At 40.9% G+C, this 20,734-nt stretch overlaps 1 protein-coding gene across 1 annotated transcript in view; it reads right to left on the bottom strand.

The window, feature by feature from the left end:
• The window catches only part of ccdc80 (coiled-coil domain containing 80), a 31,215-nt gene extending 10,739 nt beyond the window's left edge, over positions 1-20,476 (bottom strand). The window contains exons 1-8 of the mRNA XM_041806802.1: positions 19,357-20,476; positions 16,247-16,663; positions 14,243-14,440; positions 13,132-13,661; positions 8,821-9,162; positions 7,769-7,925; positions 4,742-4,878; positions 1,404-1,555 (exon numbers count right to left, since the gene is read on the bottom strand). Coding sequence (XP_041662736.1) covers positions 1,404-1,555; positions 4,742-4,878; positions 7,769-7,925; positions 8,821-9,162; positions 13,132-13,661; positions 14,243-14,440; positions 16,247-16,663; positions 19,357-19,588 — 2,165 coding nt within the window. The 5' untranslated portion in view covers positions 19,589-20,476. The remainder of the gene's footprint in view (positions 1-1,403; positions 1,556-4,741; positions 4,879-7,768; positions 7,926-8,820; positions 9,163-13,131; positions 13,662-14,242; positions 14,441-16,246; positions 16,664-19,356) is intronic.
• Between the last annotated feature and the right edge of the window lie 258 nt (positions 20,477-20,734).

Below are 20,734 nucleotides of genomic sequence, written 5' to 3'. Positions count from 1 at the left end.
AAGATCTGAGCATGGACAAGAGGTTTGGGCTTTTACATTTTCCCATACTGTTACTGCCAGGGGGTTGACAGCCATAAATTATGGTCACAGAGCTGCCAGATCAGAGCAGGAGTTCAGGCTCCCATCATAACAAAAGACGGCCTTTCTGCTTCAGATGGAAATTTGCGATCGTACGGATTCAGTGAGGGTCGATGCAGTATTTTCATGTCTTGACGACATATACCACCAGGCTGCTGGATGCTGCTTATAAAGACGATAAAATCCAGATTATTGAGCAAAGCAACAGATGTTTGATGGAAGCAGAAACAGCCTGATGGGACCACCCAGAAACCCCAACTACAGCTGCTTTAAAACCTCCTCAGAGTATCTCATTTATCAGTCCAACAACTTATCATAACAAATCAAGCTGATGCAGACATGCTCTTTTAGCCTTTAAGCTCTTTTTGAAGCATGTTAGAGATATGCCATGTGGCTATGTTTTGGTGCACTTGTGGGATTTTTCATGGTTTTGTTCATCTGCAATTAAGCCTTTCTGTTAAAGTGATTTCACACAACACTGTTTAGAATGTCAAGGCAAAAGTTAAGGAAACCATCCAGGCTAACCATACTTTCTCAAACCCCATCCAGAGCTTAAACCCAGACTTTACCACCAAAATTCAGTGGTCAACTTCACTTAGACTCTCATGGATTCATGTTTCTGGTACGTGCTGGAGCTGCACTGGAGTGCGGACGGTGTGAGGGCTCCAACTGACCAGAAGGAAGCAGTTTGCCCCATAGTGCACTTCAAGAGCGGACTGTGGCACAACCGTGTGTTACAATGTTACAATGTAATTTAGCAGACGCTTTTATCCAATGCAACGTACAATCAAGAGCAAGAAACAACACAAGCAAAGATCTAGACAAGAAGAAACAATATCAGTAAGTGCCACAAAGTGCTTCAAGTCCAACTGGACGCAGGTGCTGCCATGCAGTGTTAAAGGCAAAGAACATAATTACAGGTAAACCTTAGACCACCTAAAATCTGGTCTAAAGACTTCTGGCATTTAGAAGACAAGAGAGAAAGATGCATTGATCTCTCCCTAGCTTGTTCCACATGCACAGGATGCAGACCTCAACAGTTTAGAGCATTTCCTGAGCTCTCCTTCATTTGCACTTTCTTCAAAAAACTGCAGCCCTGTAAGGTCCCACCCTAAAACGTCCATTTTCACAGCAAAAATAAACATTTACATGGGTACATGTGCTTAACAACTGAGGTTGCCCATTAGGGAAACACATATTAATGTATCTAAAATGTTCAGAGTTTTTAATCAGCTTTGGGATAGTTTTGGAGAGGAGAAGACCTCTGCAGAAACTTGCCTCCTGGTAAACACTGTAAAAGATGAGCACACAGGTTCATTTTTTACCTTGAGAGGAAGTTCTCCAGCGACCTTGGCTTGTCTTCTTTCTTACAGACCACCCCGTCTCTCTTCTGCTGCTCCATCTCCCTGATACGGGATGAGAACGTGTCGATGTAGTCGAACACGGCCTTCATGGCGATGGGAACCTCATAGGATTGCTGTAAAAAAAAAACAACATGAAGAAAAACCAGTCAGACTCTGAAGGTGGTGGGGCCACAGGATAAACACGATAATCTGTCAGGGAGTAGAACATTCTGGAAAGGACTCAGAGGTCATGAAAATAAAATTCTTCTGATTCAAACAATGAAGAAACTGTTTCCAATAAAGTAATGAAGTGAAATTTGGAACGTGAGAGTCGATGTGGTTTCTGCTTCGCCACATCACAAACATTCCTGCTAATAGTTTCTGGGAAAAGGCACAAGAAATATCAATTTAATATGAGTCAGAATAGGACTGGGAAATTTATCAACTTCTTTAGATATGATGATACATTTTCAAACATGATAATGGCTAAGAAAAGTTTTGTGTTGATGTTAAAAACTAAATGTCTGTCAGGCCTGATGCTCAGTATTTACAGTAATGACCACCTACAGTAAAATGCTTATTGACCACAGGATAATCTATTTGAAATGTTAAGTCTAAATGACATTTATTTGTTTTGATCAAAAATCGTAGAAACCTCCTGAACCCTGTCCATTTTGAGTTTATCTGCAACTTCTGATAACAAAAATCAGACATGCACAACTGTCTGGTGGTTCTGCCTGCACAAGATAAACAACTCAGGTCAGGTAAGCTGTGGGAGGTTATGCTGGTTTGGCACTTTGCTGTGTCAACCTTAGTCCTGTATTGTTCTGACCTCCCAATGGCAATCCTCCAGGTCTACTCCAGGCCAAGCCCCATCTCTTCAGTTATCTGCCGCTAGTAAGACCAGGAGGACCATGGACCCAGAGATTCTGACTTTAGTCTGCATACTGAGATGTTGATACAGCCACACCATGCACAAGTCCAAGTCTGCAGTTGATCACAGCCTCACAGTCAGCAGATTGATGGATTATTCTGCCAAGGTAGGTAAACTGCCTGCATCTTCCACACTCTCATCATCCACAGACACAGATCTGATGGCAGCATCCAAGGCATCCTCAAATGCCTGGATCATAGTTTTGACCCAGGAGATGTGCATTCCCAACGTCTCAGCCTCCTCAATCAGCAGATTAAGAGGGAGGACATCTATAGTCCTTACAAGGATCCCAGCATCATCAGCAAAGTCCAGATCAGTGATCTGGGCGTCACCAAATAACACAGTTTCCTGCCTCTGTTCTCTGCACCCTACAGGTACTGAAGAGTGTAGGAGCTAAGACACCCCTGCCTCACCCCAGAAACAACATCAGACATCAGCTGTACGAGCCAACATGGGACTATGGGAGCTCCAGTAAAACAAAATGATCAACTCCCCCATACCTTGTTGTCTTGAATTGAGTTATTTCAATCTAACCAGTACCCTAAAAAATCTTTTAGTGAAATAGTTTATCATCATGTCTTTTAAAAGCATGTTTATGACATCATGAGGGTGAAAAGCTGTTAAGAAAGGTACAGCTAGCCACTTAGCTCATGGCTAATATGCCCCCATTCGTTCTTAACAGCATGTACAGTCATGGACGAAAAGTATTGGCAGCCCTGGAGTTTTTACAGAAGAAGAAGAGATACACCATTTCTCCCAGAAATTGTTGCAATTACAAATGTTTTTGGTATAAACGTGTTTATTTAATTTATGTGCATTGGAATCAAAAATGGGCCAGACAACAATTGCTGTCCGGCCCAAAACCTCACCTTCTATCAAGTGTGACCAAAATGTGTTACTTATGCAAAATGTAAACAGGACCTCAGTTTATTATTCAACACCTTGACAATTTCTTTGCAGAATAAAATATTAGAATGAGGATTTTGTCCATGTCACCCAGTCTTCATGAAGAATCTAGTTTGATGCAAAAAACCTGAAAAATCTCAGCATGAATATCAAACACATGCAGAGAAATCTAACACAGACAGACTCACTCTAACACCTCTGATGATTAACCGATGCACTGCTCAGCTCATTTTCACTCTTTCACACCTTCTCGTCTCCACTCGCTGCCTTTCTGTCAAACACAGTCTTAAACACACATCCTGTGTCTGTGGTTCTGTCAGCACAGCCAACACTGGGCTCTTTGATGGATCTGTACAAAAACAGCAGGCTGATTTACCCTGGCACCCACACACACTAACTTTAAATACATCCAGGCAGGTGTTGGCTAAATGTCATGTTGTGTGAATTAAAACAGTGTTTCAGTGGAGGCTGAACTAGAACAGGTCAGTGAACCTCTAAAAGGAGAGAGGGGATGAAAGTATGGAGCTGTAAACACAACGTGGAGATGGACAGACTGACAGAAGTGACATGAAAAAAAAACTCATTATGTAGGGGAAATAATATGTAAATCAGAGAATATCAAGATCAAAATTATTTTGCATTTGTCCCAGTTGATTAGCTAAATCATTTCAAATCAGTTAGATGGGCAGTCCTCCTGCTGTTTGTCTCTCAATCAGTCAGCCTTGCTCTTCCATCGTTTTGTTCTCACACACACATAGGACCAACCAACAGCCAGGATCTTGGTCAGATGAGTGTATCGACCAACCAACTGACCAAATGACTAGAAGATGTCAGTCCTAGACAGTATATAGTCCAATTCTGTATGATACAAAGCAGAATATGAGTCTAAATAACAGGACAGGAAACATCGCGACAGGATACCATGCCATGTGATACGATATGATCTGATACAATACGGTAACATAGGATGACTGCTGGTAATTTGTGAGGACCTCTGAAATGTGTAGGTGGGACCCTCTTATAAGCCCTTAGACATTTGTTTTGTCCCACCTGTGCATTTCAAATGTACATGTTTTCCTTTTTCTTATCTTAATCTTCCTTCTTTTGCACAAGTAACAGAACTAAAGAACTAATCACTCAGCCGTTGTTCATCATCTGACAGCCAGCTGATCCCAGTTGTTACCTCCCAGCTCACACAGCCAATCACAGCTCTTTCTCTCAACACAGCAGTGTATTTAAATACAACATTCTTCTCCCTTCTTGCATTAATGCTGATTTGCAATGCTGCTGCTGCTGGCAAAATTTCATCTCCTCCACTCCAGCCTCCTCCTTTATAGCGTAAAGCTTGTTGTTATGAGTTGAGTGTTCCTGACTGAAAATTATTTGATTTTCACACCCTGTACTCACATTTACAAAATTACAAATAAAATGGCTCTGAATGAGCTCTGTACTCCAGGATACAGCTGTAGTGAGCTCTTACCTTGACTCTCATGTCGATGTCGGTGAGGACCATGTAGAAGTCTTCATAAACCATACTGAACTCTTTCCTCAGTTCTGTGATCAGATCCTGGTTCACCAGATCCTCCTGACGAAGACCCTTCATTGGTTTGTCATTTTCTGCAGATAATAAGGTAAGAATGATTCTCCTACTCACTAGTTCCATAGATTTTGTGAATAGGTTGCATGTTTTAAGGCTTATTTGTTTGAACCATTATAACCAGAACAGGAAAAGATTTAATGTAAAAACTGTTAGCAGATTTTATTTTCATATCCTGCTGTGAAAATGTTAATTCTCCAACAGTTTTGATAATTAAAATCTTCAGAACTGACAGATAAAAGCTCTTCAGAGCCACTTAACCGTCAGACCTCTTGATACATGACAGTGATGATGACTTTTCCCATTACAGGAACCATTAAAACGCAAACATGATGTGCCTGTTCAACTCTGGAACCTTGGGAACTAAATATTTTTTATTTCTGAGCTCAAAACAATGTTGCTTTGGAAGTTTTTCTGACATGACCATGACAGGCAGAATAAAAAACCTGTTGAGAAAGAGAGGGAGAGCTGTTTTTGGTACTTTGAGATCCAACAGGGTTGGATGACTTTTACTTTTACTGAAAATGACTGTAACCTGGGTTTCTGCAGACCGGAGTCAAAGCCTTTAATCACAATGACATCCATTCATGTCTGCACAACTCAGCGGCCACAGAGCCGTGTATTTTGGTGGATGGTTGACCCACTCTGTGCTGTGTAATGAGTGTGAGCAAATCAGGAAAACCCATGCACATGTAGGAGACAGCGGGCTGAAAAATACAACACACAAACCCAAATATGTTCCACCTACAGCACGCAGCTGGCCAAAATACTCTATGAGGTCAGACTGGAGTGAGGGAGGGGCCACGCTGAAAGAACCAGTTGTGTGTATACTGGCCAAGCTCACACACGGACCCTCCCTGCTCGTGAGTGGAACAAAAGTGTAACCAATTTGAGCGTGGGTGGGTGTGGGAGGGTGACGTCGCCCAGGCACTTTTCCCAGCATTCCATTAGGATAAAACCTCGTCATCATGCAGAGTGACAGACTAATAAAGGTTTTTAAAGTGGTTTTAAATGTCTAGATGTTCACATGCACTGACACAAGTCTCTGGTTAGAGACGGCTGTAAAATTTCTCTGAATGTGGGCACCAGTGACACAGCATCACATAAAAACAGCTGTTTTCTTTTAAGAAAGTGTCTGTTTTCAGTAGAAGAAAAAGGAGACTTTAGAAGGTGTAGTAAGTGATCTAAATGGCTACAGGTCTGACTTAATAGGGTGTTCTAGTGTCTTTAAATCTGAGGCACTGTTGTTAAATATCTGGGGCTTTTAATGACCAAGAAGAGCAAAATACTTTTAACAATTCTAAGAGTCTCAAAACAGATAGTAAAGGCTGAAAAATAACTCTGTGGGGCAGATACATCAACAAAAGGGAGTCCTGTAAAAGTTGATGCTGTTGTCAATGACAGACTCAGATTGTCATTTCAATGGTGCTTTCCAGTGAGCTGTATTGGCTCAACATGGCTTGACTCTACTTGGTTAGCCTGTTTTTCCATTTGGGACCTAGTACCTGGTACTTTTTTGGTAAAACTTCTGAAGAGGTCTTGAGGGAGCTGATTCATGTCAATTTTGTTAATTTTGTATGTGTAATTATGAAAAACAAGAGGGTTGTAGGTTTAAAAAAAGCATGTATTCCCTTGTTATTGAATCCAGCTGCAGAGATAACACATGAGATAGATATATATTCTGGCAGTGTAAGGAGGTTCCCCCTTGTCCCGTAATACATATGATACATATGATACAGAGCCTTTAAACCTAAACAGCTGTTGAACTGATCTAACACTCTCAAACAAGACCCCCACCCTCTAATAAAAGAATAAAACTACAATCAAAGTGAAACTCTCGAGAAAAAGAACATTAATGTCAGATCAGGGGAGCCAGGATCGCAGGCATGTGAAGTCAACTCAGTCTAAATCACCTGCTCACACGGAGACAGACGGCACAAGAAGAAGTACACAATCCCTGTGGTTTGGCAGCGTCAGCGTTCTCTCTGGGAGTTCAGCTAAGAGCTGCAGAAATCATCTCATTCGACATCATGTGAGGAAGGTAAAACAAGGACAGGACAGCAGACGTGGCAGGAAACATTGCTCTGAGCCTGCTTCATTGTTTGGAAAATATTTTGAGGATTAGATCTCTGTTCGGTTAAGGTTGTTTTAAGGTTCTGAGCAATTGATAGACATCAATTTGGCACAAAACATCAGCAGGACAGTAAGACCTTTGGCTTTATTTACAATATTTTGCAAAGGTTTAAGTTTAGAATAACAATGAAACTTTTTGCAATCTGTGCAATATCCTGCACATTTCTGCAGAGGAGTGTATCTTTCTTTACACTTTTCTTAAAAAGGTAATTTTTACAAATTATTCTTATCACTTTGTCCATTTTGGTGAAGTTTTTTTTCCTTAAAATATTGCAATACTGCTATTAGCTCACTGCCTATTTTCTTTCTATGCTTGTCTGCATTTACTCTTGTGCACTAAGACTCAGACAAACTTTATGTTGCATGCTCTGTGTCACTCTTTAACTTACATTTGTATATACCAAATAAAACTTGCACATCTATCAGCTTTAATACGGTAGCTTAGCTCTCAGCCTGTGGTGACCAGCACTGTGCAAAGTTTATTCACTTCACAGTATGCTCCTTGTTTTCTTTGCATGTAGGATTACCGCCTAATAAGGAATAAAAGCGGTTCAAAAGCAATGCTGGATTTTAGAGTATGCATGGCCCCCACATGCATACCTTTAGGGGCAGCCTTGAACTGAAAAAATGCTGACAGAGCAGAGGAGGATGTATTTGACACCAGAACTGTCAGTCATCTCCTATATGGTATATTTAAGTTACAAACAGGACTGTTCTCACTTAACAATGATGGGAGGGAGATTATATTCTAGCTCTGCATGTGTGACAGTCACTCACCCAGCTGGTAGTGGTCAATTTTCATGGTGGAGTTTGTCAGGGAGCCAAAGATAGTGATGATGGAGACTTTCCTGATGGCCATTTCACACACAGACTCCAGGTACTCGTCTCTCTGCTGAGCATACATGCTGTTCTCCTCGCTAGGAGATGTAATCAGCTGCAGGGAGGGAGGGAGGAAGGTTAAAGTGTCATCTTTATGAAGACTTCTCATACATTCATCCAGCAGAGGTGGTGTTTACATTAACCTGCAGGCCAAGGATGGGGCAGATTTTCCCAGCCTGCCCACAGTACTGCTGTGATAAGAATCCCTGCTGGCTGCAAAACAGAGACACGCAGTCTGCAAATACACAGCTGTGGAGGCTGTCAAAGAGCAGCAGGACGGACGCTTCACAGACTTTAATCCTCTTTATATCGCACCACACTGTAGCAGGATTATTAAGGCAAAAAGAGTACTTTTCCCCCTAGTTACAGTGGCCCTAAAGGTCAGCCGTACAAATATAACTGCAAAGTTCATTTCGCCAGGCATTGAAATCGTGCAAATAAACCCAAAAATATCGCATGCCATGCACAAAACATTTCACTTCAAAATCAATCATTTTTGGTCTTCAAAAAGAACAAATAACACAATACTTGGTACCTAGAACTTTGATTTTTGCAGCCATGGTATCAAGCAGGCATTAGGGTTTGATTTTTACTACTATCATATCAAAACCACTCCTGGTTTGAGAACGGACGTAGCTTCTCTTTCCTCTGCTCTTTTCTGTCTGTAACAGACACCATCATCAACATAAGTGTTTGAATGAATTATAAAGGGACTTAATAACATATATATGCCGACCACTGAATAACTCAGGGACCTGGTAGGGCTGCCAGGCTGTAACAGAGGGCAGAGAAGAGACATTACTATAACTACTCCTTCCTCTGCCTTACATGTTTAGAGAACTGGATGATTGCTGTAGTAATTCTTACTGATTTTCTTCTCTGTTTAAAGCCTGAAACAGGAGATTTACCCAGCAGAGAGGTACAGAGTGTGGGTTACGTCATGCTCTCACCAGCAGCCGCCTCCTGTTCTCAAAGTAGTCCAGGAAAGAGGCCAGCGATCCCTTTGGAGGGGGTGTCGGCTTCTTGGTGGGTTTCGGGTAGTGCTCTTTCTCGGGGTACTTTGACAGCCTCTTGCCATTTTTCTTTCCACCAATCTTCCCCGTCTTTCCTCCCCCCCTCCTCTCGGCCTTCTTGGCAGCCTTGTCGTTCTTTTTCTTCTTCTTGTCATGCTTGTCATGTTTGCCTTTCACCCTCTTGGTTGGACTGATGTCTGTGAAGGTTTCTGTCTCCTCTGGATCGCTGGCTGTTGGCCTGCTGGGCTCATATTTGTCCTCGTACTCATTGGTCAACACCTACATGGACACACAAAGTTGTTAGTTGGAAATTAGATCTGTTTTACCTCCTTTAAGGTAACAAATTTCTAGTTTCTTTAATGATTAAAAAGGCATAAAACTCAGCTGAAAAGAAGGTTCGTTTTTGTGTATAGAACATTTTCTGGCAAATAAAATCCACTTGTAAAACCCAAAAGTCTGGCAATGGTAGCTTATTTGGCAGTTAGAAAAACCATTTAAAATCCTCATCCATCAGAGTCGGCACTCCATTAAAAAGCTCATTTATAGAGCCAAACAAACTCCATTACTAGGTGCCAAATACGTATTCATGTCCTTGGAAAATTGACTAAGAAACATGATTTTTTAAAGGAAATTATTTCAAGGCTGCAGAGAAGGAAGAAATGCCAAATCTCTACAAAATCTTCCATTCTGGAAACAAACAAGGATCACCTCTGTAGGGTTACACTGATTTATGTCCACTAGAATAACATTTTAGAAGCAAAAAAATGTTAATAGTCTGCTGAAGTACTTTATTACTCCTTAACCTGGGCTTATTTTCTTCAAACAAACACTTATGTTCAGGGGAAAAGGATGATTTCAAAGCTCCAGGGCTATCAACATTTCTTGGAAAACTCTGGGAGTTGCTGGTCTACCAATCCCTAAGTGCTTATGTTTATTGTGACTTGGGATACAGATCCCTAGCTGTAATGCTGTCAGACACTAAGAAGTACTGAGCCTGTTAGTGACCAAAAACACTGACTTGTTAAGGATGTCCTTGCCTGAAAAGACTCCCATGTAGCCGGTTACGTGGTTGAAGCAATATGAGATGTGGCGACACTCTTTTCACCATAGGATACTGTATGTATCATGATCTCAGAAGATGTGATTTTAGCATGACTTTCTGTTTTTTTTTATATAAATATTCCAAGGTGCTGTTAAACAGTGCTTTCTTGGAAGATCAATATCCTCTTGGAGAGTCCAGAGGAGATACTTGCATGCCAACTCGACTCAAAAAACATTTATAGCTGCGATGAATTCAAAACTAGGTCTTTTATTGAGATGTTGGTGGCAAATCAATTTTTGCTGGGGTTTTTATTTGTGGTTTATATCAATATTTAAATGTAGTACAGACCTTAAACTTCAGTCCTCAAAACTCACAACTGGAAGTTTGAAGATGAACAAATTAACAAATTTAAGTCCTTAAAACTGACTTTGAAATGAAAGGAGGAATGATGATGAATAAATAGAAAGACTTCAGCATACATAGGTCTGTAGGTCAATCCTAAAACTCTACTAACTCATTTGTTCATACTGCTGATATATTTACAGCTGATAAAGGCAGGTTTTTGTGATCAAAATATTGGTCGTAAATATCGTCAGAAATTTTCACATCTGCCTGTACCACTACCATGCAGATAATATTGTACATTCCTAGTTTTTTTTTTTTTTTTTTACTTTTTTTTTTACCAGTAAGCATCTGTTGTTTCGCCACACAGTCTTATAAAAAAGGACAGTTCTTGATCTTCGCCTGTGAACATTTTCGTAGTTTTTGGGCCTGGTTAAATTGAATTGGTCGGCAGGTATCTCCTCTGTCTGATTTTCTTAATAAAATGAGATTGAAGTCAATTCATGTGTAACTATGGTTATTTTATTTATAGATGCACCTTACTATTAACATGAAATCAGTATCAGTAGATATAAACAATCTTTTTATTGTTCATCATGTGTCTGCTGATGCACCTCTCTTAAGGCAGTTGGGACTTGCTGCCAAAGTTGCATCATGCTGAAATAGTGGGGCAGCTTAACTAGAAATTCCATAACAATTGTTCATTTTGTGATACAAGCATAAAATTTGGTGGAGTTACAGCCAAAGGCATTCCCAAAAGATGTGGATATGGAGGCATCAAGAATCTTCAACATGGTACCCATGGCAGCCATTATTCAAAATGGCCACCAATGATAACCATTTTCTTATCAATTTCTTATCAGGAATGGATACTTACTGATATTAAGGACCTAATTAGTTTAATTTGTCTACCATACCATTGAAGAGGGTGGAGATTAGGTGAGAAGTGGGCGGGGCTTAGATCAGAAATGGGTGTGGCTTAAACAGGGGTTGTTTAATTTTTGCAATTTCATATAACACATAGAAACTGAAAAGAGATTTTTATTACAAGACTGAAAGAACAATTTATATTTTAAACAAAGTTTTATATAAACTTGCAACTTGAATTAAGTTTCAAATCAATGTTTTTGATCACAAGAGTAAAATAACTGTTTACAATTTACACTAAGTTTTACATAAACTTGAACTTGAAATAACCTTCAGTGAATCAATGAAAACATTTTTTTTTTCTGGGAGAGGGAGGGAAAAGGAGAGTGAGGGGATTGGGGTGTTTTTTAAGCAATATATGAAATGGGGTTAAAAAAATGAACAGAGAGGGAACATTCTCCTTCACAGAAACAAAGGGATGTACAGTTTCATTCAGCTTTTTTGCACTTGCACTGCCTCACACAATTCTTCTTACAAAAACTGACCTACACCTAGCCCGATTGTTCATCCAGTGCCATTTAATTCCTGTGCGATCTGTACACCATCCAAGCAACTACATGAAGTCATGTAAAGCCCCCAGGCTTGACTCTCCCTCGCTGGCACATCCTGTCAATTCAGGTGCGGCTATCTAACTACATCTAAAATGCACAATATCAACTAGATGAGGGACTAACATTAGATAGAATTTAGGAAACTAAACTACGCTACCACTATACTATCACTAAAAGGAGTAGATTGATACTGACTACAGAAATAATGCCGGTAATGGCTAATGTATTTAGCTGACACTGAACCCCATGCTGAGTTTCACAGCAGTGGTGTCACCAGTGTGCCCTGGCTGTGCTTCCACATCCACTCTATTACATTGTCTGTAACACATGACTACTGTCACAATAATTATTCTTCATTTTTTTTAATTCTTCATCATCCTTTATTATCATCCCTGATAAGAAAATTGATGAGAAAACGGTTATCTTTGGTGGCCATTTTGAAAAATGGCTGCCATGGTCACCATGTTGAAAATTTAGGATGCCTCCATATCCACTTTTCTTTGGAATGCTTTTGGCTATAACTGTACCAAATTTCATGCTTGTATCACAGAGTGAACAATTGTTATGGTTATCTCCTCCACTAAAAGCATCTGTATAAACCAGAAAGATACATCTACTCCTGATAAAGGTTACTGTACTGGTAGATCAACTTTTAAACCATTGTGTTAAGCTCGGAAAGTCTGAAGATTGTTGCTTTAAAGTAGAAATGTTCCAATACCATTTTTTCTTTGTGATTTTGTCTTTTAATAGATATGCCCTGAACCATGAAAAGCTTTTTAACCTAATCCTTGACTCAAGCGAGTGTGCCTGCAGATAGCAGCAGGTGGCTTCTTCCTTTTTTCGACCATTTATTCCTTCCCGATTGCAATTCTGATACCAGAATGTTGGGTTTCAGCCAATACAGAGCACCAATCCAATACACTTTCTGAGCTGACTGTGCTGTGAAAAATAGGCATATTATTTTATTTTAGAACTCAGAACATGGCTCAACAAATAGAATGGTAATGTGCAGTCTCTCTTTGACACCAAAAGTTGTTTTTTCCTGATACTTATTGTGAGTTTTACTGCTAAATATCCATCGAAAATGGATTAAAAAATGGATAAAAAGACGTCCAATATCAACTCTACTGGTGTGGATTTAATCCTCGAAAACCCCAAAATGTTATTAAGACCAGAACTGATTGCACTGCTAATTTTGATGATTCAACAGTAGAATCCTTGACTATTTTACATCCTTCAAAAAATTCAAGAGCTTCTGTGTGTGATTTAAAGTGCTCTTTCCACAATTGTGGACGGCCTATATACAGAATACATTTTTATGGAACTGAGAGACCCCAGTAAACATAAAACAATTACACCCATTTAGGCTAACTGTCTTTGCCTCACCTTCTCTTCTCCGTTCTTCCTCTTGGTCGGTCTGATCTTGGTCGGTTTATGTGTTGCAGGAACCATCTTCCGACGGTATGGATCTCTACCGTCCTTGTCGGTGCGGTTGTCTCCAGCCGGTGTGGTTTTAGCCGGGTACCGCTCCCTCTCTCTGCGGTTGTAGTAGTGAGGATCTGCTGTAGTCCTGGGCGCAGGGAACCACAGGGCAGTGGTCTGGGCTCTGGTTGGTTTCTGGGTGGTTGTTGTGGTCGTGGTCGTTGGTCGTCTTGTGGTGGTTCTTTTGGTGGTGGTCACTGTGGTCGTGGCTTTGGTTGTTGTTGCTTTGGTTGTCGTTGCCTTGGTCGTGGTCGTGGTTGTGGTCGCCCTGGTTGTGGTGGTGGGCCGGGTCGTCGTCGTTGTTGGAGGGGGCGTGGTGGTGGTGGTAGTTGTCGTGGTTGGGCGTGTAGTTGTTGGAGTGGTCGTTGTGGCAGCTGTGGTGGTGGTTGGCTTTCTTGGGATCTTTTTGGGCAGTTTTCTTTCTACTGGTGTATCTACAGCAAAACAAGAAAGATAAAAACTGCAGATTTAATATTTCTTAACTTTGGCCCTACCTTTAAGATACTTTATTATGGGACTATTTTCAGTAAAAGTTTGAAATTTCCATGATTTATTGATTCAGCTAAATGAATAATCCTTGATTGATCAGGATCGTCATGACAAATTCAGAGTGAAAAGGTCAAAAGATAGACACATCATTTAGGATTATATGTCAGATTTAATGCTAAAAAGCGTCACCAAATGGATAACTCAACATTACAACATTTGCTTTTTGCTGCAGCCTGGTTTGAAATCCATATCTCATTGTTTTTTGCACGTTCTGTAGTGTTATAGTGATGTTCAACATGTTAAAAGTGTACTTTAATTGGTACTCTGTCTCTTTAACATTAGAAGCTTAAAGTCAAGCTTTCCTTAAATCTGATGGAATAAAGCCAAAATCTGCAAGGTTAAGTGGAATTCCCCTCAGAAAATGTCAGGTAAAACCCAGAAAAGCATGACTCCTCTTGTAACAAGGACAAAGAAAGACAAACAATTTAACAAAAAAAACAAACAAAAAAAAAAACCTTTCTCTCACCTGTGAGCGTGCCCTCCTCCACCTGGCCCTCCACGCCGGCTCCTCTGCACTTCTGGACGAAGCCTTTCTGTCTCAGCTTCTCCAACTTCCTCATAGGTGACTGGTCGATCACCTCGTACATGGCCTCCAGCCTCACCGGGTACGGGTACCTCTCCTCCACCTGCAGAGTCTTCTTCAGCAGCACCATCCCAAACTTACCTGCAGGTAAAAAAAAATGGTGGTGTCATATAACCTGTCAAATTCTAATGAAACAAGGAGTTGAGGGTGGGGAGTGTGCTTCTGAGGGATTGGGAAAAGTGAACTTCAAAGAATACATTCTTTTTTCCAGCATCTTGTCTGTTGTTATTTTCATGTTTGCAAAGTGCCTGATGTAGTAAAGTCCTGTTTTTGACATTTTTACAAATGTTAGCCACTGACACTGCAAACCATTTGTAGCAATTCAAGTAAAAGAGAGTAAGATATTATATTTCCTGTGCCAACAAATGAGATTGCTTTTTAGTGTTAGCTACACAATTTTAGGCCTTATTTGCTGTAAATTATGAACATCAAATACTTTTGATATCTGTGAGTCCAGATTGGGGTACCACTGACAGAAGACCTGTCAATAGACCACAGCATTTGATTCCATCCCAAAAAGTGACACCTCTTGGACCACTGAAGTCCACTACAATAGATTTCAGCTATTTCTATTTTTCAAGTATAGCATTTCTGACACTTCCTCTTAAATTGTGGGTCCAATTGGTACTACATTTACAGCAGATACTCTGTCTGGGTGCAAAGTGGTCATGAGGAGGGGCAGCACCTTCAAGTCCAAGGCCATGGTTATCTGATGAAAAATCGTGGACTGTTCCCTCTTGGTGGGAAGTGAGTCTGTGCCTCAGGTGAAGGAGTTCAAGTATCTTAGAGTCTTTATTAAGAGTAAAGGAAAAGGGAGCATGAGATTGACAGTCAGATTGGTGCTGTGTCAGCTGGCCTTGTGCCGGTCTGTTGTGGTGAAGAAGGCGCTGTACCGAAAAGCAAATATTTAGATTTACCTTTAGATCTCCCTCCTAACCCTCACCCATGGTCATGAACTCTGGGTAATGACCATAAGATTCAGCCACTGCTTCTCACATAGTGAGGAGCCAGATGAGGTGGTTCAGGCACCTGACCAGGATGCCTCCTGGGCGCCTCCCCTTGGAGGTCGTCCAGGCAGTCAAGCTGGGAGGAGACCTCGGGGAGGACCCAGAATGCCCCGGAGGTATGTATCCTGTCTGGTCTGGGAACGCCTCTGGATCCCAGAATCAATCTCAGGAGTTAGTGACAAATAAACTTTGAGTGGGGTGGGTCTTAGAAAATGAACATATCTCAATGACAATTTTCCCAGTCATCATAATCCTAAATAGGTATTATACATCTGTAGACTGGAACATGTCTCCCATTTTATCTTGGTCCTGACCTATGGGGGTACCAAAAATACCAAATGTAATGATAGATTTTCATCCAAATGGATGTGCATACTCTGAGAGCAAGTATCAAGGTTCTGTCTTTGTAGGAGGTAAGAGGACAAATGCCTATGATCAGTCCTGATGAAACTCTCTGGAGACATCCTGAGCTGTCTTAAACATGCACGCCACATTTTGACAATATCTGATGACAAGAAGACAAACTACAAAGCTTTAAATGCTCTGTTATTAAAAGGCTTCAGGCATTGGGACAATGAGGTGAATGTTTGATCATTCTCACTATTTCTTTAAATAGAATCAAATCTTCTAAAAGCGAATTTTTTCCTACACTCTGAATTCTCAAACCCATTTACTGTTGTTTGTGACTACAAGGACAGGAATCCACAAATTGCTACCAGCAGCTGTTTTAAGGGTTTTACTCCTCCATGGTAACACTGGGTAGATTACAAACTAGTTTCCAAACACTGGTGCTGCACTAGTAAGTTTAAAATTTATCATCTTTAACAGGAAAGATAGATAGAAAGTCAGTCTAAAGAACATTTTCAGTCCCCCCCATCACCTTTCTCCAGTTTGAGGAAGCTCATTAGTCTGGGGATGAGAGCGGTGTCCAGCGGCTCCTCCATCACCTTCCCCTCCACTGTGATCCTCCTCACCTTACCCCCCATCTCTCCCTCCTGATGGAACATGACAATCTGGTGGACGTGTCTCTCCGCCAGCTCGCAGTAAACATCCGGCTTGAGCAGAGACATCATGAGTCTGTAGTATCCATCTGAGTCATGAGGAGCAGAGATCACTAGGACGCGGTTCTTTCCTGCAAAGCTGGCCAGAAGGTTAGGAGACCCGGCACTACTGGGCATCCGGGCCACCCTGGATCGGGCTCCTGGTGTGGACTCATCCTGCTGCATGTCTGGCTGACGGTTCAAACTCATCCCTCTCCTTGGTACTGACACTCCTGCTCTCCTGCTCTGCAATGTTCCTGACATGACAGAGGAAAAGCAGGTTTATTCAGCACTCTGTTCGAACACAAAACAGTTCAAAATGTTTTAAAGAGGTAAAAACAAAATATATTCATGTTGAGTGTAAGGTCAAAACAAACAAAAAATGACAGTATGATAATTCAAAAAACTTTAAATTAGTTCCAAAGCAATCAATCCCCAGTAACATGAATCTTAATGTGAGGATGCAACAAGCATTATGCTATAAAGGAGGAAGCTGGGGTTGAGGAGGTGAATCTTTGCATATAGCAGCAGCAGCAGAAGTGTGGTGCATCAGCATTAATGCAAGCAGATTTTAGTGAAAAGTACATAATATTTAAATACAACACTGTGTTGAGAGAAAGAGCTGTGATTGGCTGTGGGAGCTGGAAGACGATAATTAGGATCAGCTGGCCATCAGCTGATCACGGCTGGGCGTAAGACTACCATGTCCAGAATGAACTAATGCTAATGCTAAGCTAACATACCCAAAAGTGAAATCTAAATTAAACAGCCAACAGTCTTCATCAGCTCTTAGAAGAGCATCAGCACATCCTAATATTCGAAAATGTCTCCATGCCAGGAGGATTTAGAAAAATATAGTTCTTAGCAAATTTATTAGACCGCCTGTCTCAGAGACCATCCAGCATCATGAAGTGCTTTAATGCAGACTCTTTCATTTTCAGTGAGCTCTCCATGTTTTACCATTTTGAACAGGAATGAGGAATTTCAAATTGAATTCACCTTTTTATACCCAAATTTGAGCCGGCTCACTGGGCTTCTCTGAGAAGTCAGAAATTAATCAAGCATAACATTCAACCACTAAAACTCATTTTCTGTTCAGGAATGCAAGTAAATAACTATAATCTGACATATTAATCAAGAAATAATAATGTGCTTTACTATTTTTTTCAGTTTTTTTGTAAATCAGTAAATTTGAAAATTCATGGATAACAATAATAATCATATTTTAGCATTAAAAATATCATTTGGGTTAAAGAGCTTCTACATATTGGTGTATTAACCATTGCAGAAACATAAAAAATGATTTTGGTTTTACCCATTTTTACCAATGCTGATAATTTAGGGCAGCTGTGGCATAAACCTTACTTTGGGTGGTTGTCTAATAAATTTGTTAAGCACTGTATATATACAAGTAATTTTATGTCTGGTTGAAAGCTAATTTTGGGCACCGGTTTAACTCAGTGGGTAGAGCAGGCACCCATGCACTGCAGCTATAGTCATAGATTCAGTGGTCACGGGATCAAGTACCAGTCATGGCACTGTTTGAAGCATATCTCTCTTCCTCTCTCCCAGTATGTCCCGTTCATCTTCAACTGTCATACCAAATAATGCCAAAAAGCCCCAAAAATGATATTTTAAAAAAGTGAAATATGACTGTCTAGTCAACTGGTCTTCTGACATCAAAACACCTAAACAGCCAAAACCAACATTAGCAGTGCTGGCATCATCAGCCCTCGATCCTGCAGGTTAATTTCCACATTTCTGAGCTGAATATCATCAATCAACACTTCAGTTAAATGACAGAAAGAATATAATCTAACACAGCCTCTTTATCCTTATTATCTAGATCAACTCAACGCTAAACCACGCTGTTCCCATGTTACTATTATCAGTTGACTGCTGTCTACACCAGGTTAAGGAGCACTACGGCAGCATGACGTAGACATTATCTCGAGCTAGAGTGTCTATTAGTGGCTGGCAGCTGCAGTCCAGTTTGACCAAGCATTTGAGATTGTGGCTGACCTCATTAAAAAAAATATCAAGAACAGGGTTAACAGACTAGAAAATCTGGTGATGAAGGGGGGGAAACATGGAGGGGGCAGCTGGGAGGATACCTGAAGAGATGGGGCATGGGTCTGGAGCAGGCGGAAGTACTGGACCGGCATATGCTCCCTTTACTGACCTGATGACTACGGGATCAAATACTTAAAAACAGATGCTGGCCATTTGCTGCAATATCTATTCTAACGATACAAATTCAAAATTTTTACTTATTTCATGCCAATTTACCACACAGTAATCTACCAATTCATTGGTCCAGTATTACAACAGGAAAGCTGGCTGTAACTTGCTTTATGAGACATTTAGGGGCTTTGTGAGTGGCCTGGACTTTGCAGTTTTATTTTCTATTTTTATTTAACCAGGTTAGTCCCATTGAGATCAAAGATCTCTTTTTTGATGGTGACCTGGCCAAGAATAGATGAGAGGTCCTTCCAGGAACTTTTTTGGATAATAGAAACCATTCTGAGACTGTTATATCAACTCTTGTCCCTTCGTCTACATACATACATACATACAAAATACATGTCTTAATCACTGAAAATAAGTCTCGATATTCATCTCATGTTTGTTGCACACCTAACCATCTTCAAGCCCCATAAAGTGGGAAGTCCTTGGCATCTGCATACCTTTGCCATATAGTGAAAGGGTCTATAATTACAATTGCCATTTAAAAATAATTGGAAAAATAAAGTATAGAGACAGATACAATAGTGACATGAAAACTTCGATTTTTCTGAATTAAAGACTGAATATTTGAAAAAATGACGCCCATCCCCAGTAATTCCTAAACTTTGTTAAAACAGTTTAGTAAATAGGTTAACATGGTTCCTGAGAAGTCATTGAAATAGCTCAGATGTGTATTTTTAAAAATAAATTTACGCTGGAGCACCTTCATCAGCTTGCACACCCTCCTCCTTGCTGGCTCCGTGCACAGAGATTGCTGATGCAAACCCAGGGTGCACACGTCCAACAAGGCGCTCCTTGTCTGCTGCGCCCTGCTGGACTCGACCCTGTCTGCGCCTGTGCAGCTGCAGCCGCTGGAGGTGCGTCGGTTTGTCTGCTTCTCCAGTCCTTGTCAGCAGATAAATCAGAGTCAAAGTGAGAACAAAAGCCCCCCGCATTGTGTCGAAGTGTCAGATATAAGAATATTCAGATACAGATCCAGTGGCGGAGCTGCGATCTACGCGCGTCTTTACAGCATCTGATGCTGTTGGTCAATTCAATCCAGATGAAGATGTGCAGCAGAGGCACAAAATAATCTAACCTGAGTAATTCAGAGCATGTCTGCCTTCTGTCGAAGGATTCCACCTCACTGTCTGCTCTTTATTTAACGAAGCAGGCGAATAAGAGCAGAGTTTGTTGTGCGTAAAAAGTTATATCCAGAACTTCATCTCAGCGACACTTCCGTTTTCAAGCAGCCAATAATAATCCCAGGAGATCAGGAGAAAAGCTCATCTCTTAGATAAACATCCAAAACTCCGAAATATTTCCTCAAAGCCCCGAGAAAAAGATCGTGAAAAGTTTGTTCCACTTCACATCTCCAAAAAAACACTTTGGCGTGCGTCAGGACACTAATCATTTAATTTATCCAACCAGTCCTCGGGCATTGTTGATTTCCAGTTAATATTGGGACGATCTCCTGCACGCAGGAAGGAGGAAGGACGCGCAAAATGTCAGAAATGTGCTCTGTGTGATCCTCTCCGCTGAGTGTGCTTCCTCCCAGGTTCTCCTTGGCAGAAATAAGTTGGAGGCTTTCCCAGAAATGTGCACACAAACCTCGGGACTCTTGGCGACGCAGTGGCAGGACAGTTCACTCTGGAACACCCATTTCACTGAGAAAACGCCTGCGTGTGAAAGTTTGAGTCCCTCCTGCGGTGGGATGGTTCAAAGTTTCACTGAATCACAACATCTCCTGCAGCTGATCAAAAGTTTCTGTCAGAATGGAAAAGTGGAAAAATGTGCCCCCTTATTAGATCACCAGGAAGAGTGATGATCGGATGAGCCTCATTGCAGAATTCCTCCTTTAAAGGCAGCAGTGAAACGCCCCCTACCCGTCCCTGTCCACCATGATTCCCTCCAAGTGGACCGTTTTTTACCCATCCACCCCCAGAGAGGCTACGGAAGACAATTAGGGCCAGGAGGAAGGAAATTATATTTTTTATATTTTGAGAAAAAAAATCAAAATACCAAGAAAAAGGTGGAAATGTCAAGAAAAGGTGGACATATAAATATAGAAATAAAGTCAGAATGTTGAGAAAAGAGTTGAA

This window comes from Cheilinus undulatus, linkage group 15 (assembly GCF_018320785.1).
Source record: "Cheilinus undulatus linkage group 15, ASM1832078v1, whole genome shotgun sequence".
In the NCBI taxonomy this organism is placed as follows: Eukaryota; Metazoa; Chordata; class Actinopteri; order Labriformes; family Labridae; genus Cheilinus; species Cheilinus undulatus.
Note: the sequence above shows the minus strand (reverse complement) of the source record. Positions and strands in the feature narration are given on the sequence as shown.